A 25,506-nucleotide genomic window follows, 5' to 3' on the forward strand; every position below is an offset into this window, starting at 1 on the left:
CGGACCTTAGAGCTTTTTTGCGCTTAAAGCCCCTACGGACCTTAGAGCTTTTTTGCGCTTTTCGCCTTTGATAACACTGCCTGGGGGTTTGTAAATCCCTCCTCATCAGCTTCTTGATGAGTTCTTTTGTGTGAATACAAAGTTACCTATTTCAAAAAATAAAAAGATAAAGGATCACCAGACAACATGAGTCATTGGTGAATCGGGTTATGTCCACTTGGAAAGATACTTTATAATCATCATGGATTAGCAAGGAGGTCAACCCCAACCAAGAAATAAGAAACAGCAAAGACATAGAAATGATGACCAAACTAGAATAAAAGCAATCGTAGAACTGAAATGAATTGTACTATGCAATACTAAGCACAGTTGTGGTACATACCTGACTTAAAAGCTTACAGGATATGCTTGAAGATTTTGCAGAAGTTGCAGCTATATCAATGCACAGGAGAATCTTAAAAGAAAAGGCAAACATATCAGCGTACAACTTCATCCATGAAAAACGAGTAGGCATGCTGACATGCATAAAAACATGAAAATGGGGGGAAAGAGACCGAGAAGAGGGACAGGATGTCTTACAGCTGGTAGAGGACCTAGCTGAGCACGTAAAGAAGAGAAATCCAATTCTTGGACCGGAGAGGTTCCATCAGCAGCACGGCAAACAGCATCTTCAACCTTACAAAAAAAGTGACAAATATATTTTTAAAATGTCTACAAGTTGAAAGTTGTCTCAATTACGCATAAAATAAATCCACTTAGTTGACAACCATCCTCATTCAACAAACACACTAACACCATGACAAAATTAAATAGGATTATCTGAGCGGAGGATTGTATCAAAACAAATGTTTCCGCAATTGAAGATAAAATAGGAAGTCTTGATATTGTAAAGAATCCTTATTGAATTGATATTTATCCACATTGGTCAGTAGTTTACCGGAGTGTTGTTGCAGTTAATATTGCAGCTGCTTCAGGAACCATATGAAGCACTAGTCATGATAAATAAAAATGTATTTTCTATACCAACTTAAGTTTTTAGATGAGATGGTCACACAACTCAACTTTGGTATCCAGGCAAAGCAAAAGTCGTGAGTTCGAGTCTCACTGCTACCCAATGTATAAAAGAATTTCCACATGCATGAACCATTAAATAAAACTAGGTCGCAGGTGAGGCGGCGTGTTGAAGACATAATTAAATAAACAAAATTGTGCACTCTCTAACAAAAAATAGATAAGATGACTACACATTTTAACACCCATAACCCATTATCCAAGTTGAAAAGCATAGTCAATCCTTTTAACTCTGAACTTTAGGATCTTAAAAGATTCCCACCACATGAAGAGCATATCATATCAAGAATCTTAAGCTCACAGAACTGATAAGTCCCTGTTCATTATTTTTTTAAACAAAAGAAGACTGGTGATAAATAATTCATGCAGATTATTGAAATTGAGTGAAAGCATCACTTCCTGGATTCACATCAGATCCGGCATGGAAAAACTTTTAAAAAATAAAGAAACGTCAGATCCTTGGAATCCAACATGGGAAACTTATGATACATGTACACTGTTGTTGGTCACAAAAGAATATGTAGTCTTGAAACAACTGAACCGAAACTAGCATAGATCAATTCTCTTTAGCATTTGTCAGTAAAATACCTGACATCTTGAAAGAATGGGCCTAAAAGGAGCGGAGCAGATATTGAGCATTCATAGAGCCAACCAACTAGTTTAGAATTGAAGTGCTTTTTCTGTGGCTGTAATGGCTGTCAAATAGTAATGATGATGACAGTGATAATAATAATTGAATTGTGTAATCACCTCATCTAACCGTTAATGCCATTAGAGAGGGTACACTTCCATTAAACTACATTTCCAATGCCTCCTCACATGCCGGACTAATTCTTTTCATAGGCCAAGTACATGGCAGTTCATTTTTGTGAAAGGTGGCAGCGATAATAAACTAAACCGTGATTAGCTCATCTAAATGATTAAGTTATTAGGGAACTCATACATGCTCAAAAAATTTATAAAACATAAGTAGTCTTCTAATCTTAATAAAATTGTTTTCTCTCTTCAAACGCTCGTTATTTCTCTCTGTATGTAATACACTAGGTGGGCACTATCTTTAAAGCATATTCCAAAGAAAAAAAGACACCGGAGCCCCCTTAAACCTACGCAATCGAAAACTTTTAATTTTTGGTGCAAAGGAAAACAGCTTAAAGAAAGCACAATATTGCAAGAATCAAATTCTGAATGGGTCCTTGTACTGTAAACTGCTATAACATTGTTGGAGAATAACCTGCTTGACAGATACGAAAACCTTCGGATCTCATAATCACACATTGGTCAATTTAGCATCAGTTTTAGTAAGGTGGTCTTAAAAGGAAGCCCAGCATCAACTTGCTTAAAAAAAAATTATAATCCTTGTGTCCGAGTCAACTTACGTGCACCTCGACTAATTCCAAGAGATACCTACTATCTCCCACCAGCACAGATACCGGATAACTCTATTGGCCAAGGCTTGGACAGATTGGAAGAATCACCTACTATTTTTTTCCTCGGCCAGGAATAATTTAACATGAGACCTCATTATTCTCAACTCACTTCATTGATGACTATGCCAACATGAGACCTCATTATTCTCAACTCACTTCATTGATGACTATGCCAACACCCTTGGGTGTTCCAACTTGCTTAATTAACACAAACATTTTGGGGAGACATTAGAAAATATGTGTAAAAGACATAGAAGTTCTGCACAGAATATCAATTTACAGACACACAATCAGCAGATAAGGAACATACAGATGCTCTTCCAAAGGCACTATCTACCCATTCAGCTAGCTCTAGTGTAGCTTTGTCTTCTGGAGGCAAAGAGAAGCGGTTGACAGCCTCTTCTCCAATATCATACTTTGCCTTTTGCATACAGCTGCATTAACACAATAGAAAAGATATTGCTTGAATTAAAAATTGGCCGAATATCTATTGGTAGTAAGAGTGCAGATTAATGGGTAGTTTGATAACCTAATGTAACACTTAAACATATAGTTTTGATTTACACATACTACAGGAATGCAATGGAATCAAAGTTGTGATGCATCAGATATCTACCATGTAACTCTTTCCTCAGGGGAAGAACTAAAGTTCTACTTACAAGATTGGCAGAAACCAATAGCTTTGATCTAGACCCCGAAATTTCTTAAGAACCACTGTATATGTATAACCCCGTAGACTATCTTAAGTAAAATCAAGATCTATAAACTCAAAATCCTAAGTCCACTTCTGTCTTTCCTAGGACTGCTAAATGCTATAATGAATTTTAGGATGCAAACTATTCCAATACCTGAATTTGGAATACCCACTTAACTTGGGTTCTAAATGTAATGATAATGGCAAAATGACATGTCAAAGAATCTAAATATCTAACTCAAAACATTAAATAAGGTTTGGTTCTATAACACTAACCTCCCTTGGGGTTTATAATATTACGCTTGATTCCCTTATTTTGATATCTATATCACAATCTGACTAATTTACCATATCCTTTTGTTAATTTTGTAAACATTCTTTTTAAAGAATTCCATTAGTAAAAACACAATACATAGACTTATTATCATTTGGGAATACACCTTTATATTGCAAGAATATGGTTTTTTTTCTTGCAATAGTTGTATATCTATTTCATAGATGAAACTATCAAGTATCAATCTGGCATTTTCACGTTTCTGCAAGACTGTGCAAGCAGGAATGTAAATGGGCCCCTAGGTCGGTGGGACTTCAACCTCATCTCCTTCATTTTAATCCCAAATTTTTCGCCCAAAACCAGAGAAAATCAGAAATAAAACCCAGAGACTCTCCATGGATGTTGATGTTCTTAGCTCGGAAGCTTAACGAAAGTTTCTCTACGTAGTGAGCATCGTGGTATAATTTACCCCATCGATTATGTGGTGTATCTCAGTAGGTGTTGTGGCAACATGGTTTTAGCTGTGTATTGAGTTTGTGGCAATGTTTCGAGTGTGTTTAACTGGTAAGAACCATCTTTTAGCGGTTTACAGCTACCTTAGACCCCGAATAGTAATTTACGGTGGAAATTTGTACCGATTGTCGGATTGTCGTAGTAATTCTTGCTCTTGTTTGTCGATTGAGCTTACCATTGTAGTAGTGTCGTGGGTGTGCGGGTAGAGATGAGCTTACAGCGTGGAATCATCAAAAAAAAGGTATGTTAGGCTATTTCCTTCTTTCAACATGTTCCCTTAAAGCTTAGGAAAAATATTGAGATGTAGTGATTACATATGGGGCTAGAGCATTACCAATAAGGGTATATTTATTGGATTGTATCTGTGGAGCTTATACAGGCCCTGGTAGGTTGTATCGTTTGTTTTTTGTACTTGTCGAGCTTATAGGGGACCGGGTAGGTTATTGTTGATTATTTTTTGTATGATTAGATTCAGGGGCAGGTCAGTTCACACAGATTATTTTTGACTCGCCTACCTGGTTACTTTCGGTATATTATGATACTTGTTGAATTATTTTGTTGTCTTTCATGCATCGTACGTTATTTCGTATTGACGCCCCGTTGCTTAGGGGAGCTGCATTCATGCCTGTAGGTCTCGACAAACAGGTACACAGGTTTCCTAAGTAGTGTGGCTGAGTTCCAGCAGATTGGTCAGCTCCACTTTTTCTAGAGTTGTTAGATCAAGAGGTTTGTTAGTCTTTTGTTATGTATAGCTAATGGGTAGGTCGGGGACCTGTCTAGGCTAAGTATATTACTCTTAGAGGGTTGCAAACTTGGGATTGTGTAGATGTGCGTTGTCGGCAATGTTGGCCTTGTTGTTTTGTCATTTTAGCACAGCGGCTTGTCGGCCTTGATCGTATATGTATATATGTGTTCAGGTTATATATTTCTAGATATCATGGTGGCCTCACTGGCACGCATAGCATTAATTGATTATAGACAGCTTGGTGACTTTGATGGCCTGCACAGGATTTAGTTTTTGTTCTATATAAATTGTTGGGATTCACTGAGTTTACCACATGTTATGTTGACAGGGGGCCTTGTCGGCCGCTGGCTTATTTTTAAGCCGAGATATACTTTTTTGTTTTCTTGATTTTGTGGTTGGTATTACGCTTACAGCTTAGTTGTCCAAGAAGGATCAGCTCGAGGTCAAGAGTCGCACCAAGTACCACTTGCGTCCCTAAGTTGGGGTGTAACATTTTGTTTCCATTACTCTTGAATTTAACATCAGAAGAAACTAATCTTTTTATTTTTGTTCCCATTTGAATCTGGCCTTCTTACACACACTATCAGATTTCAACCTTCTAGCTTGTCTGCATTTATTAATTGTAATGAAGTTCCAAAACCACCTCTCATGACCCAGGAAATTTGCCACTAACATTTTGCTTAATTTGATCTAGCGCTGACAAAGGCGCACTTAAGCCCTAAAGTGAAGCTCAAAATGTGTTGGGCGCTTCCCCTCGATTAATGTGTGTTTCAGTGTCGTCATCAAGGTTCTGAAGCATACTTTCCTTGCCAATGAGCCTCTTCCGAAGAGGTGACCCTAAACAATTGATTTTTCACTTTATCATTAAAAAGAATCAATTTCTTTGTTCATATATTTGTCATTCATGCTTATAATTATTAGTCTTGAACTAAACATATATATTTGTATTTTGTTTTCTCCCTTTGCATTTTTTATCAATTAAAACCCATGTTTTATTTGTGCTAAGCGCTTAAAGTCCCAATAGACCTCAGAGCTTTTATATGCTTGTTTGCTTTTGATAACACTGATTTGATCATATTTTGTGGAACCCAGACTTCTAGAATGGCTTGTTCATGCTCAATAAGAAGTGGCAATGCCTCTTCTTCTTCCCAATTTTCTACAGAGATGACTGAATTTTGTTTGGCAAAATCAATCGACCTTTTTCAATTACCCTGCTCTTATCATCATGCTCTACTGCAGTTTCTGTCGCAACTATCTATGTCGAGTTACCCAATTTGGACCATCTACAATGGTTGCCACTGCTTTTGCAAAACAGTTCGGATCTACCGCACTTTGTATCTTCGCATGTGATGCAGTCTGTATTGGGAAGATTCGGAAATTTCGAAGGAAGCATCGCAGAAATAAGCTGATGAATTTGAGCCTTCAAAGTCCTTAAAAATCATATGGGCCGCTAAATCAGGCCCAAGTGAATCAATAAAAGATGACCCCAATCAGGCTCATGGTACTGGCCAGCTTGTTGCCCTCATTTATAAGAACCCTATGCCCCTCGCGTGCCATTTCTCTACACAGCCTTCCATCTATTGAAGAAGTACACCCTACATGGTACTTGTCAGTAGAATCCCTATAAACATGGGATTTATGTACTTCGCAGAAGTAATCCCTTTTTGTCCACTGGAGATAGCTTGTACTGGAAACTCATATGCATCGTCTTTTCCAGTGACACCCTCAACTAAATCTGGTGTCATTTCAAATCTTGGTTTGCTTTCTGGTCAAATTGGAATGTTGTAAGTGATTCCACTTAGAGTTATCGACACTCCCTGGCTCCCTCCGAAAGTTTCTTCCATCATTTAGAACCAGAATTCTCGCCCATTTTAAATGGTTTTTGAGTTCTGTTTTTTTCTTATGTGCCCACCCAACCCCCACAAAATTCTCCAAAATCTAGAGAAAAAAAAATTGTGCCACAAATAGAGAAGAATTCTAACTGATTTAATCCAAGTTTCCTCGACTCAAATGGAGTTCGAGGTGCTCCCCTCCATAGGGTTCCACCATTCTAGTTGAAGTCTGAGCTTTTTCCAGAACCATTGCCCTTGAAGAATTTTCTCAACCATGTATCTATTCAGGAATTCGAATTAAAACATCTCCATGCATCTCATAGATGTTCACCCCAAATATATCTCTCCAACTTGTTGATGACCATCTCTTTAAACCTTAAGTCTGCCAGTGTGGGTCTTTCATGTGCCTCTTCTCCAAAACTCCCCACTAGACATCTCTTTAAAAGCAAGTGTGGGTCTTTCATGTGCCTCTTCTCCAAAACTCCCCACTAGACATCTCTTTAAAAGCCCATCCTCCAGAGCATCAGTTGTTTCAGAAATGTCAATTTTACCTTTGTTGTTTTTCAGCTCTGCTATTTGAAGGTTCTTGGCCTCAGTAAGTCTCGGAAGGACAGCCTCTGTCAATTTTTGGAGCATTTAATAAAATTCCGTATCTTAAAAACGATGTCATGCATTTAATGCTGATTCAGGAATAATTAGGACTGATCCTCCCCCTCCATTTAAGGACACACTGCTCATATATATCCCATGCTCGTTATGCTTTCTGGAAAAAGAAGTGCTCTGAATCCTGCTTTGTGGTTTTCCATCTGCTGACGACTTTCTTATTGTCTCTTGAGGCTTCTTTAAAAGTGAGGCAGATCCATTCCATGATCTTATTACTCATGGTCGATCTCATCATCATCTTACGACTTCTTTCCACCCATTCAAACCACACAGACTTAAAACCCAGCATAAAATAGATCTTTTTCTGCACCCAAGGGTGTGACCTAGTGGTCAATGAAGTGGTTGAGAATCCTGAGGTCTCAGGTTCAAAACTCAACGAAGGCAAAAACACTAGGTGATTCTTCCCATCTGTCCTAGCTTTGGTGGACAGAGTTAGCTGGTACATGTTGTTGGTGGGAGGAGGGAGGTGGGAGGTGGCAGGTATCCCATGGAATAAGTCTAGGTGCACGAGAGCTGGCCCAGACACCACGGTCATCAAAAAAATAAATAGATCTTGTTCCCCCCCATTCTAAAAATGCAGAATATAATATGAGGAAGATCTCATGAAAAGGAGAAGGTAGACTACCGCAGAAGGTGGTTGCCTGAGAAAAGAGAGGAAAAAAGAGATTGCTGGTGGAAGGATATCAGGAAAGGAGTTATCCCCTCCTAGAGGGAAAGAGAGAGAAGGTCCTCAAAAAGAGTGTCTGGGAGCATTTTGTCAAGAGAGGAAGAAAGAGATTGCCGGTGGAAGGATATCAGGAAAGGAGCTATCCCCTCCTAGAGGGAAGGAGAGAGAAGGTCCTCAAAAAGAGTGTCTGAGAGCATTTTGTCAACAAAAGACTCTAAGGGTACTTCATGTATGCTTTAAATGATATAATTATTTAACATTAGATTATTGAGTTTACATGGTTATATGAGATAGATGGTTAGCTCGATCCTGATTTGGATCACGACAAAAAGCTAAGGCAATATGGTCAATGTATCACCGGGACGATGCAACCCTACACTGAAATGTTAATTCTGCATCGGTCGTCCGTTTATTCAATATCCGTCATGCTAAGAATATGGGTATTAGGAAGAATATGCTTTTGTGAGAAGAGATGGTAGGCTTGATACGGATACAGCTGCTTATCACCCATCTTAAAATCAAGCAGTTCAGTTCAACTATACCTGACTTAATTCCCTAGAGCATCAAAGGAATGAAGGCAAGTCATTGATGTGAAATTGAAACCAGGATTCCAAAGGTATGGCATAAATTAAAACATTTAACCATTACATGAAAGGAAAAACATTTAAGATTAAATACAATTCAGGCTCACAAAGAACTATAAATACAACAAGAGATAGAACTAGCCAGTAAACAAGAGATACAGGTTGACTATGCAAATTCAAAAAGAGCAGTTTTCCACCATAAATACTTCTAGGTATTAGTAAAATTTCAGATAATCCCACTCTTTCAGAGATATTTTATAAGGTATCCCGAATATTCAAATTGATGAAGTAAGAGAAGGAATACAGTGAGGACAACTGGAACAGCCATTTTTAAGGTTTTTGACTCAGTTGTCCAGAAAAAAGGACATTTCAAAATGATATGCATCAAATTGGCGATGTAGAAACACCAATACTTACAGGTTTAGCAGCTTCGATGGGGCTGCACGTAGAATAGTAAGAGCCTCCCTCCATCTCCACTGTCTTTCCGAGAATGGCAGAAGGCACTGCAAAATTGACAAACGCCATTCCCAATCCTCAATAGATCTTTTCGCATTCATAATTCTCCATTCTATGGCTTCTTTAATACCAGCAGATACGTTTACTTCCCAATTATTTTCCTTCTCTGAGTTTGAAGATGGTAGATACTGCCGTAAAATATTCAACAGTTGCCCTATTAACATTACAACGGTCTTATTTTGTCCATCTTGAGCTGCATCCTCAAATTGTTGCTCCTTAGAGATATTGGATGACTCAGATGAGGTGCTTGATGAAGCACAAGGTGTCAAATTGAGAGAGAGACCATCCATATGCAGAAGAGAGATAATAATGTTCACCATCAATATCTGTGATTGCATGGAAAAACATCCCTTTGTTGTAAGTAAAACAAGGACTGATTACAAGAAATGGAAGGGGCAAGACAAATATAGCAAACTTCAAAAATCCTTCCTCCAAATTTAGAAATCAAAAATCAAACCACAGCCACAGCCACACAAAAATAAATAAATTTCTGTTGTTGCAATAATATCACAAATCATTTAATGGAAGTTGTTTTCACTCCCACTTTCTCTCAATTGGAAGAAAGATATTACTAAGACTAGCTTTGTTACCTTCTCCAAAATACTTCTTCCAAACTTATCAATCTCCGGAATTAATAAATTAAGACATAATTTATGTTAAAATCTTGTATCTATTCTAGAATCTTGTAGTTATAGTATAGGATCAATTACTTCATGTAATTATGTGTTCTTTGATTCTTGTCCCTATCTTAGAACATCTAAACTTAACTATTTAAATCCAAATAGCTGGAGAAAATATAATCAAGCAGTGTTCTCTATTCTCTCTTCTTTCTCACATAGTATCAGAGCGTTTATGAAATATTAGTCACTATGTATCTACAAGTGATGTCAGGAAGAAATCATCATGTTAATTTTCTGGCCACTATTTTAAGCCTGTTTTTCCTTAAGAGAGTGTTGCACAACAACCAACAGCATAGATAGAAACGCGATACTCGGGCGAGTAGAACCCAGATGCCACATTGTCACATTACATATGGGAGCAAAAGGGAAAATCTTCCAATGAGATCTAATCATGCACCAACATGAGACAAGCCTCCCAGCAACTTTTCAGCAAGCTATTTTCTCCCCTGGGACTCACCTCCTCAATCCAAACCTACCCATCCAGGTATCAATGCATACCAACCATTTTCCTGACCAGGCAATTGCTGTCCGGCAAGTTTCTCTTTATTCTAACAATCCTATCTTTTTTTACAGTTCTTGCTATACTTCCAGCACTTGGGATGATTATAATACTCTGTAAACTGTCTCCTACTACTGATTTGAGGTTGCTTCTTAAAGATTTGATATAATTGTTGAAGTTCCCTGGATACATCACAATGTCACACGAACCAAATGCTTTTGGTTATAAAATCATAGCTTCCAGCAACCCGAACCATTCAATCCCCACAAAACCCTTGATAGGTAATATGAACTACTTATCTTGGTTTTTATCAGTTCAATTATGGTGTAAGGGACAAGGCATTCTAGATCAATTAATTAAACAGTATGAGGATATTGATGAAAAAAGTTAGGAGAAAAGGGAAAAGACTGATGCTCAATTATGCCTGGTGTGGAAGTCTATTTGATTCAAAGTGCATACCTCTGCTTTGTCCTTTCCAAACTTGTTTTTCAGTTTGGAGAAAGGATCGTGGTTTATACACAAATGACATCTCTCACTTTTATAATCTGAATTCCCGACTAACCTTTTATTGTTGAATAACCTTAGAAAAGCAGCAATTGATTATATGTATCTACCCATCTTGGACAGGTTCAGGCAGCTATTGAAGAGTTTAATGAATTGATGCCCACTACTACTGGTATTGACACCGCTACTACAAGTATTACAAACAATTGGAGCAATGTCAGAAGATGTTTTCAGTTGACACTTATTAGGCTTGATCTTGATATAGTGTGTGACCAAATTTTGGTGAGCCAAACTACTCCTACGATAGATGATCTTTTCTGAAAATCGGTAATGTTGTACTCCTCAGCATTAAGGACATGTTGGAGACCTCCAAAAAGTTTCAGGACCAAAGAAAAGAAAAACAGAGAGTATTTACGGAGAACCTAACAAATCAACTAACTGTTCTACATCCTCTAGATTATTTTCTGTACACCAAAAATAAAAGTATACAATGCCATTCCACTTCACTTTCTGAATGGAATCAAACCTATCCTCAAAACATCTACTATTTCTTTCTTTCCACACTGTCCATCAAATACATGCTGAGACTATTCTCCACCACTTCTTCTGACTTTTTCTTCCCCATATTCTAATCCAGCAACTCATAAGATCAGCAGTATGTTCCGCATTGTCCATCTGATTCCTGTTAAGCTCATGAACAAAGACCAAATCTGTGAAGTTACTTTACAATGTAGGAAAAGGTGACTATTGGTCTCTTCTGCCTCATTACATAGAAAACATTTGGACACAATTTGGAATCCCTTCTTTTTCAAAGCTTCCTCAGTGAGACAAGCCTTCCTAGTCACCAACCAAGAGAAACATTTAACCTTAGAAGGTGCTACGCTTTTCCAGATCTGCTCCCAAGTCCCTGTTTCACATCCTGATTGCTCCCTCACATTATCTTTATGAATTCTGTTCACTGAGAAGATCCCATCAGTTGCATTTTCCATCTGATTGTGTCAGGAGTTGGACCTGTGCCTTTGAAGCTGCCGATTTCTTACAAGAGTAGTGCCAACCTGTTCACTTACCAATCATTCAGATACCTTCTGAAGGTGATCTACCATCCTTGAATGGGCCAATTATCTGCCACTATAGCCTCAGGTTGACTGCAGAAAGAAAATAAATCTGGATAGGAAGTCATCAGTGTTGACGGTCCAATCAAGCATCTTCCCAGAAAAAAGATTCTACTGCCATTCCCAACTTATAGCTAATATTAAAAGAAAATTTAGGCCAAAGATTCCTGATTCCAAACTGAGACTTCATAGGTGTTGGTGACTGTATTTGTACACCAATGACTACTTTGCCCATATTTGTTTTGTATCACTTCCTTCTATAATGCTTCTTCTTCCTCCACATACCTCCAAAACCACTTCATCAATAAATAGTCATTCTGAACTTCCAAGTTCCTTAAGTCCAACTCCCCCTGAGATCTTGTTGAGCTGGACTATTTCCCATTTGACCAAGTGTAGCCCTTTGTCAAAATCCCTTCTCAATTTATCTAGCTTGTTCAGTCCTTCAGTAGGGATAGGAAATAAGGACATAATACAGGTTGGCAATGTATCTTACACAAAATTCATCAGTGTAAGTCAGCCCCCTAATGACAAATATTGTGTCTTCCATGTTGCTAATTTGTGTCTTTTTAATTATCCCATTCCTTTTCTCCTATGTGGTTTGCGAGCTATTGCATAGGAGCGGTGGTTTTACCCTGTGCGCACCCAAAGGGTAGCGGCTGTGGGTTTCCCTTGTCATCAAAAAAAAAAAAAAATTATCCCATCCCATATCATCAAGTCCTTGTGTTTGTTACTCAAAGCCATGCCCAAATAAACAGTTACAGTTGGTAGTTGGTATGTTCTGCACCCCAAATTTGGACATTCCCTGCATCTATGCTACTTCCTTAATAGTTAACAAAATGGTTTTCCTCAAAATCACATAAGCTTGAAACTGCTTCAAAAATAAAAAGAATCATTCTAATGAGGCTGATCTGTTCTCTACATATGTATCATCTGCATAGAAAAGATGGCAGATTTCCATGTCCACACCTTCTATGTTGCTCAACTTAAAACCTGTCAACCACCTATTCTGAATGGCTATCCTCGTCATGTTGTTAAAACCTTCCATAGCTATTATAAACAAAAAGGGTCAGAGAGGGTCACCCTGCCTGAGCAAAAAAAAAACCACAGGTTCTCCATTTATCAAAATAGAGAATCTAACAGTTTTGACACAAAAAACAATCTATTTCAGCCACTCTCTAAAGCCCATCTGACTGGGGATGTTTTGGAGAAACTTCCTGTTGACATGATCATATGCCTTTTCTAAGTCAAGCTTATACATTATGCCTGGATCATCTCCTCTTAGTTTAGAATTCACACATTCACTAGCTACGAGAGCAACATCCATGATTTGTCTCTCCTTTATGGAAGTCATGATGTAATGTAACAGGAGCCTCACATTACATCAAATTACCGAAGAAATAGAAAATGATTATCATTTCCCCAAAGAAAGATCATCTCATGAGACATTGTCACAAAGTTCATGAGGTCAATTAATCAGATTGTAGATATTTACTAAATTCCTTGCCAGTCTCGGAACATGTTATATATGTAGCAAATTTGGTACATATGATTTGTATGAAACGGGGAATCTTAGTAGTTCATATGGTTGCCTACCTAAACTTTCACCTTGTTGGTGAAAATCTGATTCCCTGCCTTGTAATCCTCTACCCCATATCCCCTTCCCCTACCCCTAATTTTTTTCAAAATGATTTGTGTGAACCGACTTAAGGAGTGTTAGAATGTTGTAAATATTCTAGAATCTTGAAATTATAAGATAGGATTAAACTACACTTACTGTAATTATGTATCATTGATCTCTTTCCCTTCTTAAAACATGTTTTAGTTACTTACCCTAATAGCTTGAGAGAATTACCAAGCAGTGTTCTATCTTCTTTTTCGTCTTTCTCCCAATCCATACATGAACAGGAAATTAATGGCTGTCTCTATAACTTCGATGCAACATGATATGCTCCCTCCACATAGCAAATTGCTTTTCTACCTCTGTATGACCTCATCCTCGCCTTAATTTCAACATAAAAGCAACGAAAAATAAGTCAAACACTTACTGAGTTGACATTCCTGATATTCTGCTTATATTCTTATTTTGCCACAACCTCATGTAACTGATGTTAATTCAGCCTAAATGCAGACAAACCTGGTGCATCTTAGCTGGAGAAAGATCAGGATCACAAATTGAAGCGTGTCATGGCCAAAAAGGAAGAAATAGGAGAGGGGGCAGCACTTCTGACTACAGATTCTTCTGGGTCTTGCTCGGTGGTCCAGTAATGGGGAAGAAAAGGGGATTATGTCACATTTGATTCCCTGCCCTCTCAACTAGAGAAATATCCAAATATCATACTAGTCAATGATTCATGATAAATCCCCAAGAGCTAGAATGGCACAGTTTCTACATGAAACCATTTTCTCCTCTTTTCCCTATATAACCCACACCTATAGTGGATTCCCCTCATACATATTCTCCTCCTCCTAATGGTTGGATTGGTCAGGAAAAAAAGTTGATCAGGTAAAGTATTTCATTAGTAAGAACAAAGCCAACATGGGCATATACAAGTGGTATACCACAAAAGGAGAAACCTACAAAATATATTTTCTCCAAAAGACACCCAATCCTCTACACAAACAGGTTGGATTGGTCAAATATCTCTGGAAATGTCTAGTTTTTTCACAGTTCATAATATAGGAAGGCAGAGGAACGAGGATTTCAGAGGTTTCTCTTTCCACTGCCAATTTATCCTCATTTCCAAGCATATAGACACTGCTCAGGATATTCACAACATACTTTCTGCTCATTATTTCTCTATCTTCTTTTTTTATTTAAATGGTAAGCTTACCTCTATATATCCACAAGTATACTACATCAAAGTGTAGTCTCCCTTAACAAAAGTTGTCACTTTACAGAGTCCTAGTATTCCTAGTTACATCCAGTCAATAGCATTAAAACATCTTCTGTGCTGTCTATGACTACTTGTTTGCACCAAAAATAATAAAAGCCTAATCAGTCTGTCTTGATCTTCTGTATATTTCTCTGTTTGCCTTCAAAACACCTCTGATTCCTCTCTTTCCATATAGTCCACCATATACATGTTGGGACCATTTTCCATCTCTCCTCCTTCACTGCATCGACATCTCTATTCTAGCTTCTTAGCACTTCTTTAATTCTCCTAGGTTTCACCCAAAAATAATAAAGGCGTAAGAAGTCTGTCTTGATTTTCTGTATATTTCTCTGTTTGCCTTCAAAACACTTTTGATTCCTCTCTTTCCATATAGTCTACCATATACATGTTAGGACCATTTTCCATCTCTCCTCCTTCACTGCATCAACATCTCTATTCCAGCTTCTTAGCACTTCTTTAATTCTCCCAGGTTTCACCCATATGATCTTCCTCTCTTATGGATGAAATCTGCCACAGCTGGTCTATCCATTTGCAGTGTAAGAAGAGATGATTGACCGTCTCAACCTGTTTTTCACACAGGTAGCATCTAGAGCAGAGATTGAATTTCCTCTTGTTCAGGTTCTTGTGAGTGAAGACTGCTTCTTTTTCCTACAGCCAGGTAAAATAGATTACCTTATAAGGCACTTTGGTCTTCCAAATCATTCTCTATCTTTTGATAATCCAAATCTCCTAAACCCTTCACTTTACTTCTATAAATTAAAACACCATACCTTCTTTGAATTAACTAAAACATTGACGTTCTGCCAAACAAAAGCATAAAGAAACGACATCACCTGGTTTGTGATTCAGATCAATTCAATTTAAATTACTCACTTAGAGGGGCTGTCCATTAATTGAGGGATGTTAGCCCACTCCCCAATTAACATCTGCAGACATCACCTATTTGACATGCATGGCAACCTAATAGATACAGTAAGGAGTTAACCAACATCCTAGGTGAACCATTTGAACATTCGAAAGCAGAACTATGCAAAAAATCAAAGACAAGCATTATAATTTCACATTTTTCTTTACTTTATCAGTGAGAATGAAGTTTAAAAATTCTCTACCAGCTTAGTGCCATGATCTTTGCAAACAAGGTCATGTTTTTCATCATACTATAAATTCACTTGCATTAATAACTAAATATGGGATTGAAATAAAAGGACAGAAGACAAGGATAGAGAAAGAACAACTACATAAAAAAAATTCAGATAGCAGACACCTTGCGGAAAATGTTGTTGATGGCATCAAGATGGTTCTTCAAATCTTTCAGGTAGCACGAATTGATCTGGTCATTTCCTACTCCCTCCCCTATATTCTTTTCCATCTCTCCAAGTGCAAGGACAGCAGATTCCAAAGCATAACGCATGTGCATGAGTTCAATGTCTTCCATCCTACAAAACATACAAATGGAAAAAGAGGGTAAGTGTATGCAGTAAGTTAACCTACTTCATCCATACACATGTAAGCCTTAAAGAGTTTAATCCCATGCTACGAACAAACATAGAATTTTGAATAATCACATTGTAACATTAAGGACATTAATATAAGCTCCATCTGCCAGAAGTAATGCATCGACAAGCACAGCAGCTAAGAACATTAAAAGGCAGCCGATGCAGCATCCCACGTTCACCCAGGGTCCAGGAAAGTGCGCACCCCAGGGGGTGTGTACTACAGCAATCTATCTTGACACAAGCATCAGTATATGATAACTTTATCTAACAAATCATGCTTGCCTGCCCAATATTCAGCCGAATCCAAAGTATCTATATGCATGACGTAAATTGTTAAGAAAATGGATGTTGGACCTAACTCAACCCCAAGCTAGTTCATGAGGTGTTAATAGTTCAAGACCATATAAAGAGACAAAATCTCCATCTAACAACTAATGTGGGACAAACTCAACACCCCTCGCACATCAAAGGCATCCAATTAGAACGTGGACAACATAATGGGGGCCCAGCATTGGGTAAACAATGAATTGGGATGAATTTGACTCTAATACCATGTTAAATTGTGTAATGTCTCATTTAAAATCTTAACTTGTTAGAGAGAATATACTTTTATTTATTTAATTATTTCTTTCAACATAAACATCAAAATTGACCCCAAAGTCAACAACACATTGCAAAAGAGTAAGTCCCCACACCTCCTCCAGGCTGATAGATTGGAAGTAATTGGCTGCATGCTGATCAATTCAATAGCATCTTGAAACTTAATGCTTGGAACCACATCAAATAATACCTAGAAGATGGCAAAATATTATGATCCAAAATATTATGAAACAAGAAAATGAACAATTAAATCAGCAATTACTATGTAGCAAGTAACTGTAAGAAAAATACCATTTTAAGATATATGAAAAGCAAATTCATAATAGAAGCAAAAAAGAGAGAGAGAAAGGAGAAGGAGAGGTGGAGGCAGAGACAAGAGAGAAGTAATCTGTGCAATCATTTACCAAAAATATACTTTGATGATCTTAAACTTAAATTTTCTGGCTCTGATTGGTTCTACTTATTTCTAATTTTCTGGTGAATATAGGCAGTATGATGATCTTTTTAGGGAGGCATGTGAACACGTACCAATTAGCACTTCTCCACCTCATCTCTGGACAAACTATACCCACTCAAATTTTAATGAATCTTCAGAATTTATAGATAATGTTATATCAAGAAGAGAGACAACACTTAACTTGATCCATGCACACAACCTGCAGATGGAACCTCAGCCTCAATGGCAGGCAAGTAATTAAGGCACTGGGTAAATGCAAATGCATTTCAATGAAATGCTCAATCCAAATTTGTAAGTAAAAGATACTTTTAAAAATAAAAAAGGCAAAACTATATAGATTTAAACTGAAAAAGGAGGGCACAAAATGACTGAACAGGTGGGACTTAAAACAAGCTGGTTTCCCTTCAATTAAGGTTAAAACTTTCCTTCTATAAAAGATGCTTCTCTTCCAAAAAAAGACAAATCCAGAATCCTGTGAAACACATCAGCAGATCAAACAGTAAAAGTTCTATCGTGGAAGGACAGCATAGAGTTTACCCGCAATGGACTCTGTACAGATAATCTTTCCAGCACAAAATTTTCAACAAAGGGATCCCAATGCGCATCTTCATTTCCTTGCTGCATATACTCTTTACCAGACAACAGTAGCGACGACTTCAAACTCCATGACTTGCCAGAATTCACGCATGCTACAAAAGAAGCAAGATCAAGCTGATAACAAAGGAGATCACAGAGATGTTCAACGCAGGACACCTGCCAAAATAAAGGTAGTTTTAGTGAAAACCTACAAACATATCCGCTCATGAAAGCACATAATGCAACTTGCAGAGAAAACATTAGAAAGGAAGTGGGAAAAGGAAACAACAGCCGCCTGCTCCTTTCTATCATAACAGAAGCACAGGAAACTACCTCATCTGATCTGTTCCCATAATGTGGAGAGTCTTCCAAACGAAGAACTTGTGATTTACTTGTCCACAGAAGCTGCATCAATTTCCTTCTTAAATCCGTTTTACCAGACAAAAGATCCCAACCAAGGACGGCTAGAAGAGGTTGGAGCCGGGGAAACAGCAAAAGAATCTAAATAGAAAAAAGAATTAAGAGTTTTTATTAGCAAAAAGTAAGAAGTGAGTTAATATCAAAATGAGCCATTATTTTTTCTTTTTCTTTTTTTGAGTAGTATAAGAATGTGCCATTGCTATGCTCAAACCAAAAGAAAGCAGGTTTATATCTGGGATTTCTGAATATAAAGTCAAAAGGTTAACTGTGAACAGTACATTGCTAGCCTCATGCAGTTTCTGCTTTCTCACGGCAGACAGGGCAGTGTCCATGACACATTCCAATAAATGCACGCCATGAACACGAGCATACTGGTACATTTCTCTCATGCAAGAAGTAATAACAGTCTCCAGCAATGAATTTGTGCTGTTTAAAGTTGTCTCAGAATTCAGTTCTTGGATAAAATTTTGGAGATGCTGAAGAGGTAGAGGAATCTGATCACTTTCAGAAGCTTTGACACTCTCAATCTCTTCCAAGAGCATTTCATCATGAATAACCTGTAAATACTCAAGAAGTTAACATTCATTTCCACTTATTAAGGACGTATTATTAGGTATTTTCAAAAATAAGTACATGGGTTGTGCCCTAGAACTTTGGTCCAGTGGTAAGGGCGTAGGAAATGATGTGTCAGTTAGGCGCATATCACGTGTTTGAACTTGTCGCACATAAAAACCTAGTATTGAAGTGGAGAAGGGTAAAAGTCGAGCCATTTTCCATCGAGTTCCGAACTGTGTGCCACACTAGGGAATTTCTGGGTTATCAAAAAGAACATGTGGGTTGTCCGCCCTAAGCTAGCTTTGATTTAGACCTTCACTCAGAGCTAGGCGAAATCATACAAAAAAATATACTAGTCAGCAATTTGTTCTTGTAGACAGCAATTTCCAATTTAGTATTTTTAAGAGTGAAAAATGCAAAATATAATGAAAAGAGTCACAGGGTTAAAGCAAAAGGAAGTGCAAGCTTCTTTATAAAAAAGTTAATTTTATGGATAACATAAAAGATACTATAAATTTAGGAGTTTAGTATTACAACATCGAACATAATTAAAGCTACTGTAATAATAATGATATTAATCTAAGCACAATTAACATTTAACTCCAACAAGGACCCAAAAAAGCTAACTTGATTTGAAGAATTAATTTTCAATTTTAAAGTAGGAAAAATTACTTGAATGGGTACCTTTTAATAAATAATTCCTAATTTTAGCAATAGTTTTTATTTATTACCATTTATAGCTGTGAGAAATATAGGCAAAAAATATTATTGAATTGTTATTTTTGCATTATTACAGAGAAACCCTATTTATAGACACTACAATAGATACCTTTTCAACTAGGACACTACAATACAATCCTTTTCTAAGTAGGATATTATATACTATTCCTATTACTATTCCTATTCCAACTAGGATTGTATATACCTATTACTATCCTAACACTACCCTCGAGCTAGTGCATACAAGTCATATGTATCTAGCTTGTTACAAATGTAATTAATACGAGGACCAATGAGGAGTTTGGTGAGATATCCACAAGTTGATCACTCAATTTCACAAAATTGACTATCGCTCTCTGTGTGCTTAGTCTTCCCATGAAATACTGAATTTGGTGCATAATGTCAGTCAATCTCAACGTGCTTGGTCTTCTCATGAAATACTAAATTCAAGACTGCCCATTCACACCAGGTAGTCGCTTGATTAATGTAAATAAGAGGTTATCCACATTTCGCATGAACTTCTGCACATAAATCACTAGCTAACATATGTAATCATCCTCCTCCTCAAGTATCCATTAGTCAAATCGGCCTCACTATTGTCAACCAAGCAAAGAAGAACATCTTTCTAGGCACCTAGGAATCCACACCAATACATGCAGGAACCCCATGGCCACCTCCCTCGCCAAAAGCTTGTGGTAATTAGGAAAAAATTACACCTGAAGTGAGAGTTGGAGTCCTAGGGAGATCTGGTAAGAAGGAAGCTTTGTGGGAAAAGATTATTGTAGACAAGGATGGAGTTCAAACAACAGTTGAGGGCCAGCCAGATTACTTTGTCATTTTTAATAGCCCTCTTAGGTAGTATAACAGAAGTGCAGGAAGGATTTTTTCAGGATGTTTAGATGTAATGCAGGAAATGGTGCTAGAATCTAAAACAGAGACTAAAGTAAGTGATAGTTCTATAATCAATTTTTAAAAACAGAGCCTTCTATAAAGCTTCATTTTCAATATTTCTGGCCAACAGACAGCACATTCTCTCAGTTGATTATGAGTTGTACATTTCGCAATTGATGGTACATTGTCCTTTTTTGTAACTCTTTCTGTTTGTAAGTAGAAACAATCACATTTTCTCATGAATATATATCATACCCTCTTCCCAAATCTAAGAGAGAATAATTATCCTTCTAAGACATCGCAAGGCGTCTAAATTACTCTTGTCAGCCCAATGAACAAGCATTAAAAGTAGAAGTTTTAAAAATTATTGTAGTTAACCTTGTGACCTTGTTAAAGATAATGACTTCAAGTGAAAAAATGGTCGAACGGGTAGTTGATAAGATACCAAATCAAATTTTAAACAATCTAAATAGTAGTTAGTTTATATTTGATCAAACTGGTAGAAAGAGAAAAAACAAATTCATTAAAGGAAAGATGTCAATTTTTTTGGGACAAACTAAAATGGTTACAAGGTCAACCTTTTTAGAAAAAGAGTAATCAGAGTGATGCTAACTTTGTGTAAAGAATTACCTCTTAAAAAGGATTTTAAACATAACCAAGCATTTAGTAGACCTAATTAGAGCAATGAAGGAGGAAAAAATACCAACCCAAAGATTCTTGTTTTATGACAGTGGTGTTTGGGCCTGCTTTCGTGCACATCGACTAATCCACCGGTTATATACTTTCTCCCACGAGAAAAGGTATTGGCTAAATATTTTTTTTTATGACAAGGGAAACCCGCAGCCGCTACCCTTTGGGTGCGCACAGGGTAAAACCCCCGCTCCTATGCAATAACTCGCAAACCACATAGGAGAGGTAACCCGCACTAGGCAAGCCCGGTGCGATGAGCTCGACCCAGTAGGCAAACAAGGTATTGGCTAAATATGTTCACCAAAGTTTGAATAGAAAAGAAAAAAATACCTAATGTGTTTTGTCTTTGCTAAAATTTGAACCCTAGTTTCACATGGTCGGTTCCTGCTTCATTGACCAGTATGCAACACCTTTGGGTGCAACCAAGCAAACATTTTAAAAGGAATTACTTTACTAAGAAACTATTAAAAGCAAACAGCATTAAAGTAATCAGATAATTTCAGATATTGTGGGCTGCAAAAGCTTATTTGTGACAATGCCATAAAAAACAACATTCAGCATCGAGCGTACTTTTGGCAAGAATTATCATCACCACCTGTATCATCTTAACAAGAGGAGTACAACGAGATGAAAGTGCTTCCCCATAAACTGACAAGAATTTGTCTCGCATCTCACGCCGGGCATCTCCATAATCATCCTTCCCAGGTAACACCCTTCTGAGTAGATCTTTTGAGACCACACTACATAAAACAGAAACAAGAATATAATAATGAAACAGAGGCAAGAATGGCCAAGGAAAATAAATTGAACACCAAGAAGTAACAAGCACGTCAAACACTATCCATTCAGTCATAATGAAAAGGTGGTTAAAAAAATACTTTTTCCAATTCCTCCATCCACGTGATGGCAGAAACACAATATACTTTTCTTTTCTTTTTTTCTTCTAGTACAAGAAAAGCAAGTTGACCATCCATCAAAACAAAAACATGTTGATCTGCATTAGCGGAGGACAGAACGAATAATATTCAAGGCAAAACATATGGTCATGTTCATTAACCAAATCTATATTGCCTGCTCAATCTTAAAATTCAGTGGCATGGCAGATAACACTAAAAAGAACAGTAGTTCTAATAAAAATGGAACTCTTCATCTCAGAAATGTGCTTAATCCAAAAACAGTATTTATAAAAGCATTCTTAGCAATGAAGTAAATCTTGATCAAACTAATATGTTGATGTACTACTGTCTTTTAATAAGGTATATAGCTTCGTCAAGCATATCTAAGTCCATCTCTCAGTGTTCATAAGTATGACTCCCTTCTTCTTATTTTATTGACTTGCTTTCTACTTCAGACCAATCCAAAGAAACTTTTTTTATCCAACGAAATTGAAAATTGTGTTCTCCTCAACAATTTTAATTAATATAAAGAGTACAACTCCGTAATAATTTCAAACTCAATGTGATTATCTTTTTTTTTCACAACAATGTTGTGCAGCCCAGCCTGTGCACATCTTGACCATTTCACCAGCTAAGGCTTAGGGCCTTAGGCAGATGAGAAGAAATCACCTAGAGTTTGTCACCTCTGTTAGGATTCTGAACCCTAATCTTCCATAGTTTTCATGCCCTTTTTTGACATCCTTTTGGTTTAGAAAATGTAAAGAGTTACAAGGTAGTATTATTTTAAGCTCTAATCCGTTAAATTCAAAGTAGTAATCCATTCAACAATTTAACTCCTAGATCTTAGTGAAAGTCAGCCAAGATCAATCAAAATGGATCCACGATAGTAATAACTTCCTAGAAATACGTTTTAATTTGCTTCACATTTTAATGCAAAATAATTTTCAACAGCCAACTAGGTATTTCATATTTCAGCAATCATAGAACGCTGAACTTACAAACCTCAAGTACTAGTCACTTAGCAATTTACTTACTAGGTAATAATGATATTGAGTAAACTTAAAGAATTAAAGCACGAATCTTGTCAAATAACTATGTAAAACCATGATTCTGCATACCGATACTCCTCCTCGTTGATACCATAATTCAAATGTAGAAATCGAATATGTGAAATAGCTCCATCCACATCATTATTCATTAGGCATTCCCTCATAGCTTCCAAATGTGCAGTTTGAATGCATTTTTGCAGCGATTTAAACACCTTATCCTCAACCTCCTTGTGTTTTACTACTGTCCTGACTGTAATCGCCATATCCGAATCCTCATTTTCAATCCAACCAACTTGCTTCTCTATATTTAGTGACAAAACATCAAAGATATCTGCATTTTCAAGAAACACTCTCCTCAAACACATCATTTCCTCTTCCTCCACTACAATATCTCCCCCAGTATCTATGACATCATCCATTTCAATCAAATCCGGCCTCAAGCGCCTCAAACCCATATCAGAAATTTTCACTAAAACCCTCAAACTGTCACCTAAACCCTTCAAATCCTCATTAATGCCCGAAACATCTCCATTTAATTCAACTTCATCGACAGCTTCTGCACCCAATTCCGAACTCGAAATGCTTTCCGAAACCCTTGAAATCACATTTTGTAAGATCAAACAGAACTCAGCCCTTAATTTAAGAGCAGCAGCATCAAACGACCAAAGCTGGGAAGTGGGTTCGTTAAATTGGAGAAGTTCAAGGGTACATAGGAAAGTGAGAAGTGCAGGAGACGGGCAAGATTGAGACCAGATAATCGAATCGAATCTTCCTCCATTTGCAACAATTGTTTGAAGAATGACTCGAGAAAGTTCAGGATTTCGAACACGAAGACTACGTATAGTGGCTCGGAATGGCTCAAATTGAGCTAAAAAAAGATGGTTCGCGCTGACTTTACACAGCAGCTCTGTGTCTTTGTCATCCATTGTTACTTTACAACTAGTTATGGCGATTCATGTGAGTTAGATATGCGAATTGAGATAGAGAAGACTAGGGTTTTTGAGAAGGATTTTTCGCCTGGGGATATTTCATGGATCGGTTACAACGGTTGAAACAACAGGGGAAATGTTTACAAGAAAAACAGAAGGGGAATATATAGGATGCTCGTAAAATTTTGCTGGGAATAAACGCCGTCGTTTAAGAGTGTTCTGATGAAATTCCTTTCGCTGTCCAGTATCCAGCGTATACACTTCTTTTCTAGTAAAATTATTTAAATTGTTTGTGTTTAAACTAAATTATAGTATAGCTTATTATGTAGTATAATAAAAAATAATAAAATTATAACTATATTCTTATAGAACTTTTGGATATCGATATCAGATTTTAGTTGCCCTTTTTCAAAGAAAAAACTTTCAGAAATTCCAGTTAATTACTTAGTTACACTGTGATTTGCAATATTATGTATCTTACCAGATTTTAGTGACTCTAGATACGTCCAAATACATCTATCATTTGAGATACATTGGATCAAAATTATGTGTAATTTGTTCTAGATACATTGTATTCAAGTGGATTCGCATGTATCTAGGTTTCACAACAAATCTCGTTCGCCTCTCTCTCACCTCGTTCACCACTCTCTTATGTATCTAGTATATACAAATCTCACTCTCTATTTTTGTGTATATAATAGCAAAATACATGTATCTAAGTGTTTTTTTCTTCAATATATGGTAGAAAACTCTTAATTAGTGGTATGAGATGTAATATTTTGAAAGTATATGTAATAAAATATGGTAGTAAAGTATATCTAATTACATAGATTTTTTAGTTGTGACCTCAGTTGACTCCTACATAAAATTTAGACATACTATAATCTATACATGCTAAATCTTTAGATAAATCTATATCAAAATTTGTCAATGATATATGTTTGTTACTGTGATTAAAAAAAGGCAGAATGGTCTGAGAGACTCTTGTACTTGTCTCATTTTGTCACCTGAGCCCTTCTACTCTTGACTTTGCCAACTGAACCCTCGAACCCACTGAAACCCAACATTTTAAACCCTTTTTTTGACCACTCAATGGTGTGTGAACTACAAACGCCACACATAGCTTTCCATGTCATTTAAAAATGCCACATAGGAAATGACATGTTAAAAATAGGCTAATTCTTTTCTTTCAAACGTTTCTTTCCTTTCTTCTTTTCAACTAGACCCTTCTACTCCCTTTAATCCCGATTTACATTGTTGCTCACCGCGATTTTTTTCTATTTTGTAAAGTGTTTGATTTCACTCCATAGTTGTAAGTTTCTTAACTGATTTTCATTCTCTTTGTTTTGCAATTGTGTTTTTGGTGTTTCATTTTGAATTTTGTTGTTTTGAGTTCGCGTTAGGGCTTAGTAGTTGTAGAGGTCGTGGTGTGATTTTAGGGAGGATTTTGTTTTTTTACATGCCAAATAACAAGCCTAATAACAATTGAGTATTATGCATTAAATGACATTTGTCGTGAATATCTGTTGAATCTAGGGTCTTTTCGTATATG

General features: G+C 36.9%; 1 protein-coding gene across 3 annotated transcripts in view; it reads right to left on the bottom strand.

The window, feature by feature from the left end:
• Positions 1 to 24,040, bottom strand: part of LOC125838816 (uncharacterized) — a 70,193-nt gene extending 46,153 nt beyond the window's left edge. For 2 of the 3 annotated variants that reach the window (XR_007443613.1, XM_049517844.1), the window contains exons 1-11: positions 23,095 to 24,040; positions 21,676 to 21,820; positions 18,503 to 18,781; positions 18,138 to 18,305; positions 17,766 to 17,981; positions 16,867 to 16,961; positions 15,940 to 16,111; positions 8,888 to 9,312; positions 2,809 to 2,932; positions 580 to 675; positions 383 to 454 (exon numbers count right to left, since the gene is read on the bottom strand). Coding sequence is in view for 2 of the 3 variants with exons in the window: in XM_049517844.1 (XP_049373801.1) it covers positions 383 to 454; positions 580 to 675; positions 2,809 to 2,932; positions 8,888 to 9,312; positions 15,940 to 16,111; positions 16,867 to 16,961; positions 17,766 to 17,981; positions 18,138 to 18,305; positions 18,503 to 18,781; positions 21,676 to 21,820; positions 23,095 to 23,951 (2,649 nt within the window). In the remaining variant the exon portion in view is untranslated. Of the gene's footprint in view, positions 1 to 382; positions 455 to 579; positions 676 to 2,808; positions 2,933 to 8,887; positions 9,313 to 15,939; positions 16,112 to 16,866; positions 16,962 to 17,765; positions 17,982 to 18,137; positions 18,306 to 18,502; positions 18,782 to 21,650; positions 21,824 to 23,094 lie in introns of those variants that run through there. The other variant, XM_049517845.1, reaches the window with a different exon arrangement.
• Positions 24,041 to 25,506: the final 1,466 nt, after the last annotated feature.

Source organism: Solanum verrucosum, unplaced genomic scaffold, assembly GCF_900185275.1.
Source record: "Solanum verrucosum unplaced genomic scaffold, falcon-dt-bn FXZP01000182.1, whole genome shotgun sequence".
NCBI lineage: Eukaryota > Viridiplantae > Streptophyta > Magnoliopsida > Solanales > Solanaceae > Solanum > Solanum verrucosum.